The 15,501-nt window shown below is 45.7% G+C and overlaps 1 protein-coding gene across 1 annotated transcript in view; it reads right to left on the bottom strand.

Annotated features, from left to right (window-relative positions):
- Nucleotides 1–4,196, bottom strand: part of LOC124775933 (proline-rich protein 12-like) — an 83,651-nt gene extending 79,455 nt beyond the window's left edge. Inside the window, exon 1 of the mRNA XM_047250778.1 lies at nucleotides 4,131–4,196. Within this exon, the coding sequence (XP_047106734.1) occupies nucleotides 4,131–4,196 (66 nt within the window). The remainder of the gene's footprint in view (nucleotides 1–4,130) is intronic.
- Between the last annotated feature and the right edge of the window lie 11,305 nt (nucleotides 4,197–15,501).

Genomic DNA, 15,501 nt, shown 5'->3' with positions numbered 1-15,501 from the left:
CCAAAGAGCAAGAATTGTAAAGCTCTAAAAAATAGGTCTTTCTTTCGACGACGATCCCATTTAAGGAGAATTTTTTAACTGCAATCCATTTCTTCCTGTTTGCAAACGTCGGGCGAATGCTCGGGATGCGGTAGCATTTTATAACGCATATAACACAGTTTTGTAGCGGGAACACTCTGCTGACACATTATCGTGCTGAAACAGCGTTTTCTTCTTCACAGAATGAGTAGTGTTTCCTTCCTTTTTTATGTGAAACTGTACCAACATATCACTGTAATATTGGCTGGCGTCTATTTTTCCATCTTATAAGATCTAACTGTTCCGTTTTGTTTGCAGGATATATTGCAAAATTAAAAAAACGCACCACGAAGGAGTTACGCATATTGGTCACAAACATATTCACACAGGTATCGATGGACGATGCAAAACTGCAAACTTTGGTGGCCGGTGGACGTATTAGTGACGCTGCGGAGCAGTTTACTCGCGCAGCTCGCAAGCGTAGTAAATAGGGGGCATGTCGATTGCAAGACACAAAATCTTTGCGAATTTCGTTACATATTGGACAGTAATTATGCCTTGCACACAGGCGCGTGAGCAGTATACGCAAATGCCAACATTTGCAAGAGAATGTGTAGTTGGGCGCAAAGAAGCCAGTTGCAATCGTCGGCGAGTCGATCGACATTTTGAATAGGAACTATGCTATTATTCGATGATGTCGGCAGGAGTGGGTGAACCACGGCCGAACACAGCGTCAAGAAGGAAGCGGTCGACCTAGAGAGGCGACGGAACGTGAAGAACGAGTAATCTTCAGAGACGCGCTCAGAGCCATCGATTCATCATCGTTATCGATTCGACGTGCAGTGGTGCTTCAGTGACCACAAGGACCATTAATTGACTGCTTATAGAAAGAGGGCTGAGCTCACAGCGCTCCCCTGCGCCGACTACCATTGACCTTTATACACCAGCAAGCCCGTTTGCTGCGATGTCGGACACATTCTGCCTGGAATCTCATTGTCTTCAGTGATGAGTACCGCTTCTACTGAATCCCGATGACCAGCGAAAACGTGTCTGCAGACGCCCCGGACAGCTGTGAGGTACCAGCCTGACTTTCGCCCACCATACGGCCCGACTCCCAAGAGTGATGGTCTGGGGCGCCTTCCATTTCATTGCAGGAGCCCTTTGTTTGTCATCCGCGGCACCCTTACAGCACAACGGTACTTCGACAGTATTCTACGCCCCGTTTTGTTGCCCATCATGACGAGCCATCCAGGACTTACATTTCAGCAAGTTAATGCTCGTCCGCACAGGGCGAGAGTTTCTGCTGCTTGTCGTCGTGCTTGACAAACCCTGCCTTGGCCAGTAACGTCGTCGGATCTCTCTGCAATTGTGAACGTTTGGAGCGTTATGGCCAGAGCCCTCCAACCGGCTTTGGATTCTGACGATGTAATGCGCCATTTGGACAGAATTTGGGACAGTATCGCTCACGAGAACATCAAACAACTCTATCAATCAATGCGAAGTCGAACAACATTCTGAAAATGTAATTATTTGTTTGCTTGTGCACTTACATCATATGTACCGACTTCCGTACCGTTTGGATAATTCCTTTGTGGTGCGTCGGATTTTTTAAAGAATTTTTTTGGTACGTATTAAGACAGGCGAAATACTCAGTGTATGAAGAATGTAATAATTCCTGTTCCAATGAAGACAGGTTCTCACATGTGTGAATGTTAGTGAATATTACTTAACTACCAGTTTACTAAGTCATTCTTGCGAAATACGGACACGAATTATTTACCGTGTGGTCCGAGTTGTGGGCGAAAGTAAAAAAAAAGAGAATGAGGCATTAAAGATATCTTTATTTTTCTACATAATTTCCAAGTACATTGAGATTTGTCATACCGCTTTGTGAGCTTCAAAAAGCCTTCCAGGAAAAAATCGGGGCTTCGAATACGGAAGAAATGTTGAACGGCTTGTCCGACGTCAGCATTGCTGCCAAAGCGCCTTCCACCGAGGATCTTCTTCAAAGCAGGAAACAGATGGAAGTCACTTGGTGCGAGATCCGGACTGTAAGCCGAATGGTGTAGGCGCTCCCAACCAAGAGTTGCAATATGGTGCCGGCCGGAGTTGCCGTGCGGTTCTGGGCGCTACAGTCTGGAGCCGAGCGACCGCTGCGGTCGCAGGTTCGAACCCTGCCTCGGGTATGGATGTGTGTGATGTCCTTAGGTTAATTAGGTTTAATTAGTTCTAAGTTCTAGGCGACTGATGACCTCAGAAGTTAAGTCGCATAGTGCTCAGAGCCATTTGAACCATTTTGCAATATGGTTTTGCGTTGCCGTCGCCGTGTGTGGTCTCGTATTGTCATCCAACGGCAGAACGCCAGGTTTGAGAAGGCGAGGCCGCTTTTTCAGAATCACTTTTTTCAATTTCGACAGAGTGGCACAGTACCACGCAGCATTGATGGTTGTATCCTCCAGAAAGTCCAGCAACAAAACTCCTTTGGCGTCCCAGAAAACGGTGAGTAGCACTTTACCTGCAGACGAAGTGCTTTTGAACTTCTTTCGCACAGGTGATGACGGATGTTTCCACTCCATGGATGCGGCCTTAGATTCGGACGTGTAATGGCGGACCCACGTTTCATCCCCCGTCACAATCCGAAACAGAAGATCATTGCCAGATTCATGGAAACGCACGAGCTGTTCCAGGTTGAACGCCATGCGTTGTTCCATGTGTGTCGGGGTCAGTTGGCTGACACCTTCCTGTATCGAAGAATGTCGCGGATGATCTGAGCTCGCTCATGTCCGATTCCAAGTTCTGCCGCTACCCCATCGTTGGTGATACGCCGGTTCGCTTTAATCATGTCGTCCACCTTCCTGAGATTTGCATCTGCAGTGGCCGTGCGTGTCCGTCCTGGTCTCTATATGTCCTACACTTGCCGACGTCCATCACTGAATTGCTAGCACCATCTCCGCACCATTCGCCTCGACATCACACTTGACCCCTACACCTCAACAAGGCGGTTATGAATTTCTGTGCCTGATACTCCACGTGCCCATTCATAGCGAATAACAGCTCTTAGTTCCGCCTTTGACCGCGACTCCAAAACGCACCTTCTCTCCATAGCTCCAGGAAGACACCGAGCGGCTGGCCTCCGCTTTGTGCAGGCACTGCGACAGCGCCCTCTGCTTGATCGAGGTCGACCTCTACCCATTGGTGTATCGTTGTCTTGCACGTGCGCGTTCATCTGCTATGTCGTCTTTCGCTCAATCACACAACTCTGCCCACAGTCGACAGGGGAAACTTATTTTCGAACTCCCCCTCGTAGAAGACAGGAAGCCGGGGAAGATCACTTTGGGTTCTGGAGAAACGTAGAAAAGTGCAATGCCCTACTGACCCTACGACTTAGCTTAGAAGATACACGTTTATAGCATTTGTTGATTTAGAGGAAGTATTTGACAATGTTGACTTAACGGCACTGAACGTCTGAAGGTCACAGGGGCAAAATACAGACACCGGAAACTTTCTACGATTTGTACAGACGCGACCGCAATTATGAGAATCGAAGGGCATGAAATAGAAGTAGTAGTTGAGAAGCAAGTAACTCAGGATTGAAGTTTATCCTCGACGTCACTCAGTTTGTACACTGAACAGCAGTAAAGAAAGCCAGAGAGAAATTTGGTAATGGAACAGTTTTTCTTTTTTACAAATTGTTAAAAACTGACTTTGTGAAACGATGCAGTTTTGTTTTCCACTGCACCCGTGAGTGAAGTGAGGAAGGCAGTTGCCATTCTGCAGTGCGGTTGGTAGGGAAGTGCAGGACAACAAACGGGAAACTACAGGCTACGAGTTGCAGCTCAGAGCAACCTGGTAGCCAGTCGCCAGCGTCAGTAAAGGAGATTCGAACCACAGACTCTTCCACCACCAAACTCGACACATTCTTGTGTTAGCGGCCGCGACCCAGCGGCCCGCAGGCCTAGGACAAGGGCTCGAGGCGTTGTGTTACAGCTGCGACAACACGCTGCTGATACCGGGAAGGCCCCCTGCCGGATGTGGCGGAGACACTTCCTCGAAGCTCGCCCGCCGACCAGGAGGGCCCGACTCAGCCAACAAACGGCCTCACACAACACAACCTTAGAGAGGCCTCCCTCTGCCGGCTCCACGTGCTGCTGTTGCGATTCTAGTTCACCTGCTCTCATTGCTCACAAACATACACCACTGGCCATTAAAAATGCTACACCACGAAGATGACGTGCTACAGACGCGAAATTTAACCGGCAGGAAGAAGATGCTGTGATATGCAAATGATTAGCTTTTGAGCATTCACACAAGGTTGGCGCCGGTGGCGACATCTACAACGTGCTGACACGAGGAAAGTTTTCAACCGATTTCTCATACACAAACAGCAGTTGACCGGCGTTGCCTGGTGAAACGTTGTTGTGATGCCTCGTGTAAGGAGGAGAAATGGGTACACAACGTTTCCGACTTTGATAAAAGGCCAGATGCCAACTGTGGATTTTATTATACACGCGGCCGGCCGGAGTGGCCGAGCGGTTCTAGGCGCTACAGTTTGGAACCACGCGACCGCTACGGTCGCAGGTTCGAATCCTGCCACTGGAATGGATGTGTGTGATGTCCTTAGGTTAGTTAGGTTTAAGTAGTTCTAAGTTCTAGGGGACTAATGACCTCAGCAGTTGAATCCCATAGTGCTCAGAGCCATTTGAACCATTTTAAGTTCTAGGGGACTGATGACCTCAGATGTTAAGCCCCATAGCGCTCAGAGCCATTTGAACCATTTTTTTGCTATCACTTGCTGTCTATGAATGATTATTGCACGTTGACGTCGACCATAGGCGGTGGTCACATTAATGTGACTGGAGCGTGTATATCGTAATTAGAATATGTAAATGAAAAGAAACAAATAGCTGGCTTTTTGGATGTGACAGAATCGCACGCATAGTTGATTGATTGCAGTGCCTTTTCCAAAAGCAAATCTATTAAAATTTGTATGAATTTTTCGTACGAAAATAATAAACCGATCTTATTGGTACCGCGCCGCAACTTATAGAGACCACTAACGACCGAGTTGAACTGCTGCACCACACACAGACTACGCGAAGCAGGTGCTCTGTTGACTGGACGACACAACACCGTCAGCTAGGCACGAGAGAGGCCTCTTCCAAGCCTCCCCATGTAATATAATCTGGAGACATACGAATCCACACAGGTCGCTTCCAATGTCGTGTACCCAACTAACATTAAGTCGTAGACTCGGCACTTTCTCATCTCTTGGAACCATGAAAGGTACTTAAACATGCTCCGTCGCCTGACTGTATATACCGACAACATCCATTTCTTTTTCATTACAATCATTATTACGTCTTCCAACCCAGTCTTGGGCCACCACAGCTTCCCCCCCCCCCCCTCCCTCGCAGTTCCCTGAGCGCCACTGCCTATACTAATGAATGATAATAGTTACAAAGCTCACTACTATTCAGTATCCTCGTGCGTTATGTTACTGTGTTACGTTAAAACCCAATACTTCATAATATTATTCAATAACTAGACTAGCGAGAATTACTTCAGGGTATTATATATCACTTCAGCAATTAGAAATGACATAATTGTTAGGAAACTCTCACTGCAGCTGATACTCACACCTATTAAGTATACTTTTAATTTTTATTCTTTGAGACGTACATACTTAACAAAAAACACCATGCTTTAACTTTCTCACTAATCGGCTTCCCAACTTACATTCTACAGTTACTTTATGATTCCATTAAGCAGTAATTAAGGACGACGAAAGTGCTGTTCAACCTTATGGTCCCTTAGCTATAACTTGTGAACTGTCTTACGCCAGCTAGTAATCATGTCCCGCTTAAATTGAACTCCCGTACGTCAAACATGCAGGTGCATCGTTAGTAGTTCGTCTGGTAATGAAGATCATTACACCATTTTAAAACTCTGAACCCAGTTACGCCAACACGACTTTCAACCCACGGCAACTGTGCCAACATCTAATATGATGCGTCAGATACTTGTCTGTTTAGCGGCAGATACTAACTTCTCCACCCAAAACGGTTACTTCGACGTACCACATATCAGACGAGCACTCAGCATCAACTGACTAAAACCCCATTACTTTCAAAATAAACAACTCTTTGATAATAATAATAATAATAATAATAATAATAATAATTATAATAATGAGTCCAGTCAACTAGTTTTCCGAGCCCGACATTGCATCGCTGTGGACCCGATTGTAAAATATATACTTTTTTCAGCATGTCGAAGATAGTCTCCACGACCCCCTCCCTTACACACACTGAAGCACTGGAACAATGCAGTTACCAAAAAATATTATAATTCAATTAAAAAATTAGATAAAAACAGTCAAATGTTTTTTGAAATCGTGTGCGTAACAGTGAGGACCAAAATAGATTAGAGAAACATTTGACGCGCCTTTGAATGAGACACATTGTTTTGCAAAATCCAGTATTTAAATATTTAAAATCGTAAACAAAGAAGCGTAACACCTGGAAATATAGTACCGGGTGATCAAAAAGTCAGTATAAATTTGAAGACTTAATAAACCACGGAATAATGTAGATAGAGAGGTAAAAATTGACAACATGCTTGGAATGACATGGGGTTTTATTAGAACAAAAAAAAAGTTCACAAAATGTCCGACAGATGGCACTGGACAGCAAAACGTCAGTGACTGCTACCGTGACGGGTGAGAGGGACGCCGATATGTTACAGAATCGCATCATCCCCAGCCTGGCTGGTAAACACCTGCTGGAACGTACGATGTTTATGCAGGATAGTGCTCCACCCCATATTGCTAGACGCGTGATAGATCTCTTGCACGCGTCATCTGGTGATGATCGTGTGCTCAGCCGCCACTTTCGTCATGCTTCGCCTCTCAGGTCCCCAGACCTCAGTCTGTGCGATTATTGGCTTTGGGGTTACCTGAAGTCGTAAGTGTATCGTGATCGACCGACATCTCTAGGGATGCTGAAAGACAACATCCGACGCCAATGCCTCACCATAATTCCGGACATGCTTTCCAGTGCTGTTCACAACATTATTCCTCGACTACAGCTATTGTTGAGGAATGATGGTGGACATATTGAGAATTTCCTGTAAAGAATAGCATCTTTGCTTTTTCTTACTTTGTTATGCTAATTATTGCTATTCTGATCACATGAAGCGCCATCTGTCGGACATTTTTTGAACTTTCGTATTTATTTGGTTCTAATAAAACCCCGTGTCATTCCAAGCATGTGTGTCAATTTGTACCTTTCTATCTACATTATTCTGTCATTTATTCAGTCTTCAAATTTATACTGACTTTTTGATTACCCGGTATATTTGATTATAAGGCCACTGACGATGTGATGGAATCAGTACACATTTTCAGTAGCTGCGTTGACGGATTTGAAATAGCGTAATTAATAATTCTACCTATCTTCCACTCTGCAGCTTACTTAGTTACTTCGCTTTCGTCAAGTAAACTTATCGAGGATTTGGTTCCAGTGCCGCGCACAGTTTGTGAAATACAAATAGTGAGCATATGCAAGTCAGATGGAACACAGTATGTCTAACAGCAAGCCTCTACAAACATTTGTGTTTGGAAGCCTACAGAAACGACACGCGCAAAACGTATCGCCGTAGCAAGGCCTGGTTCCTCAGCGCTAAAAGTTAATGGGACGGTCTGATTAAGGATGCCACTACCAGTGACAGGTGATGCTCCAGCTGAAGCGGCATTTACCGCCGCCCGTGACGGCTGCGCTGCCATGAGCCAGCTGGTCGATCGCCGCTTCTGACGTCACAGTGACCGGCCGCAGAACGCATCGTTCCACTGCTCGAGAGAATCTATCATAGCAGCGTAGTCTCTCTCTCTCTCTCTCTCTCTCTCTCTCTTTCTGGAGGCATTGCAGACTAAAGATCGCTGGCGTCGCTACGAGATATTTCATTCCTGTCTCCGAAACACTTGTTTCACAGTCTCTCTGCTCTTGTTTTGATTCCATCGCAAATGGCTACATGTTCCGTTATCGAGCACTGTGCCTGCTGTAATTTTTCTAAATTTCAATCCTCTTGTTAAGACTTACGGAAACATCACCAAATCCTTGAAACATTTTCTCTCCTCCGTTATTCGAGGGAACGAAACGACGAGGCGACGTAACGACGGAAACAATACGATGTATTGTAGGTACGATTCATATATTTATTGTGAGGATTCTGTTTTCGTATGGCTCGTTTCGTGTGCATAATCCTCCGTTTATGTTAATGGTGATGGCTTGCTGCGCTCTTCAGATAGCCCTTTCAGCACTTAACATCTGAGGTCATCAGTTCCGTAGAACTTAGAACTAGTTAAACCTAACTAACCTAAGGACATCACACACATCCATGTCCGAGGCAGGACTCGAACCTGCGGCCGTAGCGGTCGAGCGGTTCCAGACTGTAGCGCCTAGAACCGCTCGGCCACCCCGGCCGGCCTCAGTATGTGCAAATGCGAGTTTGTATGGAGCTTAGTAGATTATTGGTCTGGTGTTTAACGTCTTTACCGTTGCACCTGCATGGATCAGATTACACACAGACAATGGTTACTCAAGAAAAGGTCGCAGTGTTTATGAGAATGGTTTTTTACTGACTGGGTTAAGAGCCGATCCGCACATCCACGTTTAGTTTACCCGAGGCTAACCTCAAATACTGAGGCAAGTTCCGGGATGGTTCCTTAAATAAGCAAGAGGTGTTTACTACTTCTGTCCTCAACAGACTGAGCTGTCGCTTGCCGTCTGATCTCAGCCGTAAGCGGTCTGCCTTGTCAATTAACTGAACCTCGCTAAATTTCCAGAATGAACCAAACGCCACAGTTGTAATCCCTACCATGTATTACCAGGATCACTATGCTCTATTTCCCTCCTATTCTAGAACGTACACTATCAAATCAGTAATTGGTTTGGGAGATTCTAGTGGGCTTCCGGCCACGCCGTAGATAAAAGTGATAAAGGAGATTTGCGCATTCCTGTACCTATTGCCTCATTTAAGGATGCTTGCTGTGCTCTCACGGTAGGGAAAATGCAGAAAGTGGTACTGCCTTTCTTAACAACTTTAAACTTTCTGGATAACACCATCAACTTTTGTTTGTTCCGTCTGCTCAGTATTTCATTATTGGGCTGTAAAAATGGAACGCTTTATGCCCTGCAGGTAGAAAAGCATTTGAGCCAGTATTCCTTTCGCATGTCAACCCAGATCAGACAAGAATCTGTCAAATATCGATAAGAGCAAATTCTAAGTGCCACGTCTTTTTATCATTTCCATATTTCACGTAATGTATGTGTATCTGCCAGTCATGAACATATTGTGGAGAAAATCTAATCAGTAAATCGGCTGGAAACCTAATAATAACTATTTAATCAGTCATATCGACGAAAAAAACTTTTTCGAACAAAAAATTACCAAACAAACAGTTTTAGAATTTTTTTTCGGGAACGTTTGAAAACTATCATGTACTGCAGATGACAGGTTGTCAGATACGTTGTATGAAATACGTGTAAAAAACAGCGGATATAATAAAAAATAACGCAACATTAATAATAGCAGCTCTTACGATAATTTGGGAGTGCGGCGTAAGGTCACTAATGTTAAAAATTAAGTTTTAGAAAGATGGGATCACAGAAGTGCGCAAAAAGAAAAAGCGAATACATAAAACATGACCTATCGCTAGAACAGTAGATGGGAATTCCTGCAAGTACTTGCTCTTCATTCGGCTTCCCTTTGATCTCTTTGTTTTAATCAGTTTGCAATGTGAATTAACTGAATCTTGTCAGAGTTTCTTGAATGAACGGAACTTCACGTTCAACCGTATGCTATATATTACGTAACGTCCGTCACGTCTTAACTGACGAAGGAACAGCATTTATGCTTAGGACTTTGTGACAATCTCATGTTGCCATTAATTTTGTTCTCTTTAAATTCTCCTTTTTCACAAATCCACTATCTTCGAGTTCAACGTACGAGTGCTACATATAAAATTATGCTTTGTAGAATTTATTTCGCCTTTAGAACACCACATTATTCTTGTGGTGAGTCATAACTGCGCCATAAGTTACCATGTCGAGCTCTCGAAGTCATTTAACTGGTGTCACCACGTTCGCTGCGTATGTCGGACATGTCTCCTAAGAGCTAAGCGAATTGTTTGACATTCTCCCTCAGATGTCACAAATGACAAACGGCATCGTAGTTCGGATTCGCGCGTGAAATTAATGACTTCATGAGTTAGGTTACATGCAGTTGTATTATACTACTGCATGTCCCTTAAGCGTTACCGAAGTGCAAATCAGGTATTTTTTTATTATAATACAGTCGAAATTAACACCCCCGTAACTAAAACCTGGATACTACGATAACTGTGGATTTTGATAGTGGTCTAATGAAGAGCTGATGCAGCATGTGCACATGTTCGTCTTGTCAAGTGTGCAAACTCTTCCATTCTGCTGCGTTTTAATCACTTCATTACGACTCCATTTTCCACATGGTTGGCCAGTGAGGAAAGAACATACGACAACAGTGCAACTTCTTCCTGGTAAATATGACTTTGTAAGTACTGTACTTGTTAATACACTCCTGGAAATTGAAATAAGAACACCGTGAATTCATTGTCCCAGGAAGGGGAAACTTTATTGACACATTCCTGGGGTCAGATACATCACATGATCACACTGACAGAACCACAGGCACATAGACACAGGCAACAGAGCATGCACAATGTCGGCACCAGTACAGTGTATATCCACCTTTCGCAGCAATGCAGGCTGCTATTCTCCCATGGAGACGATCGTAGAGATGCTGGATGTAGTCCTGTGGAACGGCTTGCCATGCCATTTCCACCTGGCGCCTCAGTTGGACCAGCGTTCGTGCTGGACGTGCAGACCGCGTGAGACGACGCTTCATCCAGTCCCAAACATGCTCAATGAGGGACAGATCCGGAGATCTTGCTGGCCAGGGTAGTTGACTTACACCTTCTAGAGCACGTTGGGTGGCACGGGATACATGCGGACGTGCATTGTCCTGTTGGAACAGCAAGTTCCCTTGCCGGTCTAGGAATGGTAGAACGATGGGTTCGAAGACGGTTTGGATGTACCGTGCACTATTCAGTGTCCCCTCGACGATCACCAGTGGTGTACGGCCAGTGTAGGAGATCGCTCCCCACACCATGATGCCGGGTGTTGGCCCTGTGTGCCTCGGTCGTATGCAGTCCTGATTGTGGCGCTCACCTGCACGGCGCCAAACGCGCATACGACCATCATTGGCACCAAGGCCGAAGCGACTCTCATCGCTGAAGACGACACGTCTCCATTCGTCCCTCCATTCACGCCTGTCGCGACACCACTGGAGGTGGGCTGCACGATGTTGGGGCGTGAGCGGAAGACGGCCTAACGGTGTGCGGGACCGTAGCCCAGCTTCATGGAGACGGTTGCGAATGGTCCTCGCCGATACCCCAGGAGCAACAGTGTCCCTAATTTGCTGGGAAGTGGCGGTGCGGTCCCCTACGGCACTGCGTAGGATCCTACGGTCTTGGCGTGCATCCGTGCGTCGCTGCGGTCCGGTCCCAGGTCGACGGGCACGTGCACCTTCCGCCGACCACTGCGGACAACATCGATGTACTGTGGAGACCTCACGCCCCATGTGTTGAGCAATTCGGCGGTACGTCCACCCGGCCTCCCGCACGCCCACCATACGCCCTCGCTCAAAGTCCGTCAACTGCACATACGGTTCACGTCCACGCTGTCGCGGCATGCTACCAGTGTTAAAGACTGCGATGGAGCTCCGTATGCCACGGCAAACTGGCTGACACTGACGGCGGCGGTGCACAAATGCTGCGCAGCTAGCGCCATTCGACGGCCAACACCGCGGTTCCTGGTGTGTCCGCTGTGCCGTGCGTGTGATCATTGCTTGTACAGCCCTCTCGCAGTGTCCGGAGCAAGTATGATGGGTCTGACACACCGGTGTCAATGTGTTCTTTTTTCCATTTCCAGGAGTGTATATTGTCTTTCAGGCAAATGTTTAGCTTTTTGCCACATAATACTTCATTTACGACTATTGTCAATTACCTGGTCGAAGTTGTCTGTTACACGACGACTTGTGCTTCTGTAGTCTTCACATTCGTTAACCTTCAGTGATCTGCAGCTACATCTACCCTCCGCAAGCCACCTATGGTGCGTGGCGGAGGGTGCCTTGCCCCACTACTAGTCATTTCCTTTCCTGATCCTCCCACAAATAGAGCGAGGGAAAACCGACTGTCTGTATCCCCCCATACGACCCCTAAGCTCTCCGTCTTCGCGGTCCTTACGCGCAATGTACGTTGACGCCAGTAGAATCGTTCTGCAGTCACATTCTCAATAGCGTTTCGCGCAAAGAACATCGTTTCTTCCCCAGGGATTCTCACTTAATTCGCGAAGCATCTCCGTAATACCCACGTGCTGATGGAACCTATCGGTAAGAAATTTAGCAGCCCCCCTCTAATTGCTCCGATGTCGCGTTTAATCCGCCGTGGTGGGGATCGCAAACGCTCGATCAGTACTGAAGAATGGATAGCACTAGTGTTCTAAAAGCTGTCTCCTTTACGGATGAACAACACTTTCCTAAAATTCTCCCAATAAACCGAAATCGCCCATTCGCCTTCAAATTGTTCAAATGGCTCTGAGCACTATGGAACTTAACAGCTGAGGTCATCAGTCCCCTAGAACTTAGAGCTACTTAAACCTAACTAACCTAATGACATCACACACATCCATGCCCGAGGCAGGATTCGAACCTGCGACCGTAGCGGTCGCGCGGTACCAGACTGTAGCGCCTAGAACTTCTCGGCCACCCTGGCCGGCCCATTCGCCTTCCCTCGTGCTCGTCCCGTGTCACATCGCTTTCCAACGTTACGGTTTGATATTTACAGATGAAAGACCTTGACGGGTGGTATAACAGAGACAGATCCATATTTTAAAATCATCTTTATTCGGATTTAGCTTTCCGAAAGAAGGCACTTCCCTTGTTTGTCGTTAGGGATCGTTAGTCTCTCGTGATACATTGGAAAACAGAACATTTACGAAAGTCGCAAAGTAAACATGCGGTATGTGATTAACGGAACAGATGGTTCCCAGAATGATTTTTCATTCTGCAGTGGAGTTGCGCTCGATTGAGCTATCCAAGCACGAATCAAGACACGACTCACAGCTTTACTTCCGCCAGTACCTCATCTCCTACCTTCCAAACTTCACTGAAGTTCTCTTGCATAGCTTTTGGCGCACTGCACTCGTGGAACAAAGGATTTGGTGGAGACATGGCTTAGCCACAGCCTGGAACATTGTTTCCAGAATGAATAGAAAGAATGATTTGAAACTTCCTGCCACATTAAAACTGTGGGTCCTTTGCCTTTCACGTTCAAGTTTGGAAGGTAGGAGTTGAGGTGAGAGTAGGTTGTAAGTCGTCCTTGGAAAGTTCAGTCGATAGAGCACTTGCCGATGAAAGATATAAGTCCCGGGTTCGAGCCCCGGTCCAACAAACTTTTAATATTCCAGGAAGTTTTAAAACGGATATTTATATGTGTGGACTCGAGAGACCAAAAATATTTCACTAGGTACAAATAAAATCCATATAAGCTACATACCAACCTCTTACGAGATTGGGTGTTTGTGTTGTCCTCATCGTTTCATCGTCATTCATGAAAGTGGTGAGACTGGACAGAGTAAGGGTTGGGAATTTGTACGGGCGCTGATAACCGCGCAGTTGAGCGCCCCACAATCCGAAACATCATCATCACCTTACGAGTAGCGTCTTTTTAGCAAGGGAATGTCGAACGTACGAAAATTACAGTCTTAGTTGTACAGCTGCTCTGTGGCTGCGCAAAATACGTGAGGCACCCCCTGATTCTCCTTTACGTGTTTAGAGTTGCCTTCGTTCTTAAAAAAGCCTGTGCTCCATTAACTGAGCTGTTATAGTAGATACCTGCTGGTGCTGCTGCTGCTGGTGCGTTAGTTAGCCAGCGGACGATTTTTCAGAGCAGCGAGGTATATTTAGTGGGCAGCTGTTTACCAACACTGCCCACGCGCACGGCTATTGTCGCCTGCTGCACACACATAGGCGTCACAGGCACGCTGCTAGCACAACGCACTCCATGGATGGAAAAGACAAAAGCTGCACTCCACGGCTGACGCTTAACTGAACACGTAACTCTTTCAGCACTGCCAGCGTGTTCACTGATAGAGAGATGTCAAAAGTTAAAAAAAAAAAAAAAAATGGAAGAAGTTGAGGCTGAACTGTCGGAAAACACTTGTAATTCTCTTGCAAGTGGAAACTTTTCCCTGCAAATGTGGCATTATTGTTTGCGATATCCTGCAGGTTTTCTTTTATTCGCATCCATTCTCTTCCTGAAATTTGTATGGCGGTTCTTAAGCGTAACTGGGTTAGTGTAGGTGAGATAATTACAGCGCTGTGTATTTGTTGTTGTTGATGAATCATCAAAGGTTAAAAAACTACAATACTTATTTGAGAATTTCTGTCCTATGAAACTAAATGCCATTTACATCTACATATGCAGTGATGAGGCCAGATGTTACGACCATTGACCGCCGCGAGAATGAATGTAACCTGGAGGCGTCGCAGGCCACGTGAAGCGACAAGGAAAGCATATAAGACGTGCAGAGACGAGTCTCGCAATCATTCTAGAGGTGGTACGGGTCGCAAATGGGAAATCCACTGACATAAGGGACTCTGACAAAGGACTGATTGGTGTGGCCCGATGAAACAAGGACTAGGTGACAAGCTGTTGGGCAGTCACGCCTTATCATACAACGCAGAGGTTGGAGATACGCCCGAAGGTACCATGACGGTTGTGGCCTACGTGAACATTATTGCAAACCACCTACATCCCTTCGGTGTTTGATGTTTTTCTCGATGGCGACGGAATTCCAGCAGGATAACTGTGTCACAAAATGTAAACGAAAGTTGCATGGGGGCTTAATTAAATAAATTTGGTATTGCTTTTAATTTTAGTAACTGTATGTCCGATTACGCTGTGTCTCGTAATCGGTTGGCCCTGACCAGTACTATTACGCTATCTGACTGCAAAGAACAATGTAAGAAAATTTCCGTAAACACAGTTAATTAATTAAGTCCCCAGCAACTAAAAAAAGAACCAACAAAACCAATAAGCACAAGAGTCACTGTTCTGTATGTGGGAGTGTGACTCAACGTCCACATCTGGCACGGTTCTTTTCCAACAAGACAAGAATTTTGATACCAATTATACTGACGTGACAAAAGAAATTTAGAAAAACTATAATTACGCAAGAAAACCAAAATTCACTCTAATACAAGAACACGAGCCAGATGCTTTGTTGACTGAACCTGTAGTGACACATTATTTCAGATACACAACTAATAAAGGAACATTATAAATTTTACCTTCATATATATTGACGAAATGCACTCATTACAATA

The sequence above is a fragment of the Schistocerca piceifrons genome, chromosome 2, assembly GCF_021461385.2.
Source record: "Schistocerca piceifrons isolate TAMUIC-IGC-003096 chromosome 2, iqSchPice1.1, whole genome shotgun sequence".
Taxonomy (NCBI): Eukaryota; Metazoa; Arthropoda; class Insecta; order Orthoptera; family Acrididae; genus Schistocerca; species Schistocerca piceifrons.
The sequence above is the reverse complement of the archived record's forward strand: the minus strand, read 5'-3'. Positions and strand labels throughout refer to the sequence as shown.